The sequence below is a fragment of the Rhinichthys klamathensis genome, unplaced genomic scaffold (genome assembly GCF_029890125.1).
Source record: "Rhinichthys klamathensis goyatoka isolate OS25496 unplaced genomic scaffold, OSU_Roscu_1.1 h1tg000365l_1, whole genome shotgun sequence".
Classification (NCBI taxonomy): Eukaryota; Metazoa; Chordata; class Actinopteri; order Cypriniformes; family Leuciscidae; genus Rhinichthys; species Rhinichthys klamathensis.
In genome coordinates, this window is record NW_026606874.1 from 586,278 (window position 1) to 591,177 (window position 4,900).

General features: G+C 39.1%; 1 protein-coding gene and 1 long non-coding RNA gene across 4 annotated transcripts; both read right to left on the reverse strand.

Annotated features, from left to right (window-relative positions):
* Positions 1-231: 231 nt before the first annotated feature.
* Positions 232-2,376, reverse strand: LOC130069395 (NADH-ubiquinone oxidoreductase chain 2-like). Of its 3 annotated transcripts, none has more exons than XM_056233257.1 (8): positions 2,294-2,376; positions 2,109-2,183; positions 1,924-1,998; positions 1,739-1,816; positions 1,084-1,158; positions 899-973; positions 720-782; positions 232-482 (listed from the first exon to the last, which is right to left on the reverse strand). In XM_056233257.1, the coding sequence occupies exons 1-6, from the start codon at positions 2,311-2,313 to the stop codon at positions 967-969; spliced, it is 330 nt and encodes a 109-aa protein (XP_056089232.1). In that variant the 5' UTR covers positions 2,314-2,376; the 3' UTR covers positions 232-482; positions 720-782; positions 899-966. The 3 variants fall into 3 exon arrangements, with proteins under 3 accessions (XP_056089232.1, XP_056089233.1, XP_056089231.1); XM_056233258.1 differs by having other exon boundaries at positions 1,739-1,813; positions 1,924-2,001; XM_056233256.1 differs by having other exon boundaries at positions 1,924-2,001.
* A 486-nt stretch (positions 2,377-2,862) lies between these two features.
* On the reverse strand, positions 2,863-3,410 carry LOC130069397 (uncharacterized). The gene is made up of 3 exons (XR_008803757.1): positions 3,228-3,410; positions 3,043-3,117; positions 2,863-2,932 (listed from the first exon to the last, which is right to left on the reverse strand). It is a non-coding gene; the product is annotated as an uncharacterized LOC130069397 (long non-coding RNA).
* Between the last annotated feature and the right edge of the window lie 1,490 nt (positions 3,411-4,900).

Sequence of the window (4,900 nt, forward strand, 5' to 3'; positions counted from 1 at the left end):
ATGTAATATTCACAGTTGGGACAGTATATGTGACATTCTAGGTGACCTTGTATTGGTTTAAGCTCTTTTAAGAACAGATGCTTTGAAGTTAGAACATTTTCTGGACAGTGGATATTAATCAAATCTAAAAGATCAGACAGGGCCACACCAGTAAGTGAGTGTCTCAAAGCATATGAAAGGATAAGTAAAAAACTCTGAGCTTTGGTTAGTTGTGAGCCTGTGTAAAGTGGCTCATCATTTACTGGAGGAAACCTTTCATTAATGCCTACTCCCAAATGTGATTCTTCATTTACTGACTTCTCAGTGCTGTCTTCCATGGGAAATTCTTCTCCACTGCCAATGGATTCAGAGTCAGTAAAAGACTGCCATAGTGGTTCAAACACACCAAAATCAACACTGTCCTCAAAACTGAAGATTGATGACTCTGTTGTTTGGCTCAAATTTGGTGGTAGTTCATTGGATTCAGGGTCTGCATGCAGGCTCTGTAATGGGAAAATACAGTAAGTCCAAGGCATAGTTGACAAGCATAAACACTAGGAATTTTGCACAAAATTAAAACTTGACAAAAATATTAGAGACGTGGCATTGTTGTATAGAGGGTAAAAATAAGGCTTAGGTTAATTTTAAAAAGGGCTAGGAAAGCAAAATAGTTAAAGTTTGAAGACACAAAAATCACATGTGAGATCATTGCTTACTGTAATTTGCTTAAAATTACTTACTGTAATGTCATCAACATCATGTGCATTTTCAGATCTGTTGTCAGAGGAATCCTGATCCAGGTTCTGTTGTGTAAGAATAGAGAAGTCTTAGAGGAAGGGCTTTAAGTGAAATAGTCAAACACAGAGAACAGTAGATTAGTAGTATTAGTAGTAGTAGTAGATATTAGTAGATTACTTACAGTAATCCCACCACCGTCATGTGCGTCTTCTGAGCCACTGTCAGAGTCGTGGTCAGAGGAATCCTGGTTCAGGTTCTGTTGTGTAAGAATAGAGAAGTCTTAGAGAATGGGCTTTCAGTGAAATAGTCAAACACAGAGAACAGTAGATAAGTAGTAGTAGTAGTAGATATTAGTAGATTACTTACAGTAATCCCACCACCGTCATGTGCGTCTTCTGAGCCACTGTCAGAGTCGTGGTCAGAGGAATCCTGGTCCAGGTTCTGTTGTGTAAGAATAGACAACATGACATCATGACTTTGCGTAAACATACACGCCACTTTCAAGTCAAGTGGCGTGTTATCTATACGCATTTTGAACTATCCGCGTGTATGTCCACGCCGAAATCTTTTGCGTGTATGTCTACGCCGTTAAATGTCCAAGTGATTCCGCGTGTATGTGTACGCCGTTAAATGTCCGAGCGAAACGAAGCAAAATCTATATCTACATCTGTGGAGCGATATTTCTTTTCCTAGGATGGTGGGAGAAGACTCATAAATGGTATTAACCCCAGTGACGGGTAGGTTTAGGGACGGGGTTGGGGTAGGTCATATATTTATATATATATATATAATACAGTAATATAACGTTAAGTCAAAGGCGTTCATAAACACGCTGAAAAGCGATTATGCGTGTTGATAGCACGCCAAAAATGGAAATACGAATTGCCGTGTCATACATACGCCATTTCATGAGATCAGTCTGGAATAGAGAAGTCTTAGAGAAAGGGCTTTCGGTGAAATAGTCAAACACAGAGAACAGTAGATTAGTATTAGTAGTAGTAGATATTAGTAGATTACTTACAGTAATCCCACCACCGTCATGTGCGTCTTCTGAGCCACTGTCAGAGTCGTGGTCAGAGGAATCCTGGTCCAGGTTCTGCTGTGTAAGAATAGAGAAGTCTTAGAGAAAGGGCTTTCGGTGAAATAGTCAAACACAGAGAACAGTAGATTAGTATTAGTAGTAGTAGATATTAGTAGATTACTTACAGTAATCCCACCACCGTCATGTGCGTCTTCTGAGCCACTGTCAGAGTTGTGGTCAGAGGAATCCTGGTCCAGGTTCTGCTGTGTAAGAATAGAGAAGTCTTAGAGAAAGGGCTTTCGGTGAAATAGTCAAACATAGAGAACAGTAGATTAGTATTAGTAGTAGTAGATATTAGTAGATTACTTACAGTAATCCCACCACCGTCATGTGCGTCTTCTGAGCCACTGTCAGAGTCGTGGTCAGAGGAATCCTGGTCCAGGTTCTGTTGTGTAAGAATAGAGAAGTCTTAGAGAAAGGGCTTTCGGTGAAATAGTCAAACACAGAGAACAGTAGATTAGTATTAGTAGTAGTAGATATTAGTAGATTACTTACAGTAATCCCACCACCGTCATGTGCGTCTTCTGAGCCACTGTCAGAGTTGTGGTCAGAGGAATCCTGGTTCAGGTTCTGTTGTGTAAGAATAGAGAAGTCTTAGAGAATGGGCTTTCAGTGAAATAGTCAAACACAGAGAACAGTAGATAAGTAGTAGTAGTAGTAGTAGTAGTAGATATTAGTAGATTACTTACAGTAATCCCACCACCGTCATGTGCGTCTTCTGAGCCACTGTCAGAGTCGTGGTCAGAGGAATCCTGGTCCAGGTTCTGTTGTGTAAGAATAGAGAAGTCTTAGAGAAAGGGCTTTCGGTGAAATAGTCAAACACAGAGAACAGTAGATTAGTATTAGTAGTAGTAGATATTAGTAGATTACTTACAGTAATCCCACCACCGTCATGTGCGTCTTCTGAGCCACTGTCAGAGTCGTGGTCAGAGGAATCCTGGTCCAGGTTCTGTTGTGTAAGAATAGAGAAGTCTTAGAGAAAGGGCTTTCGGTGAAATAGTCAAACACAGAGAACAGTAGATTAGTATTAGTAGTAGTAGATATTAGTAGATTACTTACAGTAATCCCACCACCGTCATGTGCGTCTTCTGAGCCACTGTCAGAGTCGTGGTCAGAGGAATCCTGGTCCAGGTTCTGTTGTGTAAGAATAGAGAAGTCTTAGAGAAAGGGCTTTCGGTGAAATAGTCAAACACAGGGAACAGTAGATTAGTATTAGTAGTAGTAGATATTAGTAGATTACTTACAGTAATCCCACCACCGTCATGTGCGTCTTCTGAGCCACTGTCAGAGTCGTGGTCAGAGGAATCCTGGTCCAGGTTCTGTTGTGTAAGAATAGAGAAGTCTTAGAGAAAGGGCTTTCGGTGAAATAGTCAAACACAGAGAACAGTAGATTAGTATTAGTAGTAGTAGATATTAGTAGATTACTTACAGTAATCCCACCACCGTCATGTGCGTCTTCTGAGCCACTGTCAGAGTTGTGGTCAGAGGAATCCTGGTCCAGGTTCTGCTGTGTAAGAATAGCAATTGCAATTGGGTTAATGTTATCTGATTTGTCCTTATCCAATTCAGACAACAAAACTTTGCTTTTACTGATATTTACTGAGAAGCACAAAAAACAACATCATTTTGGAATATTTTTGAAAATGGAAATATAGTGTTTTGGAAAAGACCTCTTCATATATATATATATATATATATATATATATATATTCTGCTGGTGTATGTTTGATATGCATTATAATTAGGCTATATTTCATATATCAATATTTAATAAATCCCAGCAAAAAATGTACTCCAAGGAACTCTTAAAAAAGGGAGGGCGAAAGTGTCCAATGCTGACCCCATGAAAAGTGGAGGGCAAGATAAGATTTTTCCACCAAATGCCTCAAATGGAGGTCCTTCCAATTATCCCACTCAACATTTGGTCTGACCCAGGACTACTTATTTGCTTAATTTTCTTAACAGATAGTAATCAAGAAGGATTACATTTCAATTAACTGGTTATAAAATGTGGTCATTTAGTGCAGCATTCTGTCTAATGTCTACAAAATACACACAAAAGGTCATGTTCATGACTCACCGTTTCCTGGTTTGACTGATGCATGTTGATGGACTCAGTCAGTTTCCTGCGATAAGAATGAAAAAAATGTCTTTATTTGAAATAATATCTATTGTCAGAGACTGTCCAGTAGGGTGTGGTAACGTTTTACTTAAAAACTATTATTTTATTATTTTATTTCGCGGCATACTCAAACTCAGCTTGTACTGAATCGTTTCAGAGACTTTGACATGTTTCCCAAATGACATCAGAATAATATCTGAAATTTTACTTACCAAAGCGAGATTATCAAATAGTCACTTAAGGAAGATTATTCACGGCGCTTCCTCTGACTTCCACTTTACTTCTCTCTCTCCGACGACAACACTCCAAATAACGCTACTAACTTCAAATAACTCGAACTTCCAAGTGCACTCAATCACAGTTTTTGTTAAGAGAAGAAATGCTTTGGAGAAATGCTCCGTGCTGCTGCCTGCTGTTTCATCAGATCTGCTCTCATCTGACTCTCTCCTAGCTGCTCACACTGACAGCGGCGCCGGCGCGATCTGAATGCGCCACTGCTATTGGCTCTTAAGGATGTCATACAGCACAATCAGGTTCGGATCATTTTACTGACTCTGATCTTTGAATCTCGTTCAGCAAAATGAACGAATCTTTTTTCAAGTCATTTTGTTCATTATAGCTGAATATAAATACAATTTTACATGATACATTACCCAACACATCTAGTACCTACCTATGTAAATGTTGATTATATATAAAACATTTTTTTTAAAAAAAAACTATTATGAGAAACAGAAATAATTTATTGCTTGACTGGGTCTTCAGGCTATGCAGATTAGGCCTAGTTCACCTCTAGTGTCATCGGGTGATATCAACGATGATATCGTCCATCGGCACAACCCTATTTGCGAGCCAGTGTGCTACATGCTAGCTACGTTTAGCTAAGCCGCAAGCTTGTAAAAACCCACACAAACCACGAAACTACAACAGTAAATACAGAACAACTGTTTAATAACGTAACTTAACTAGGCTGGAGTAAA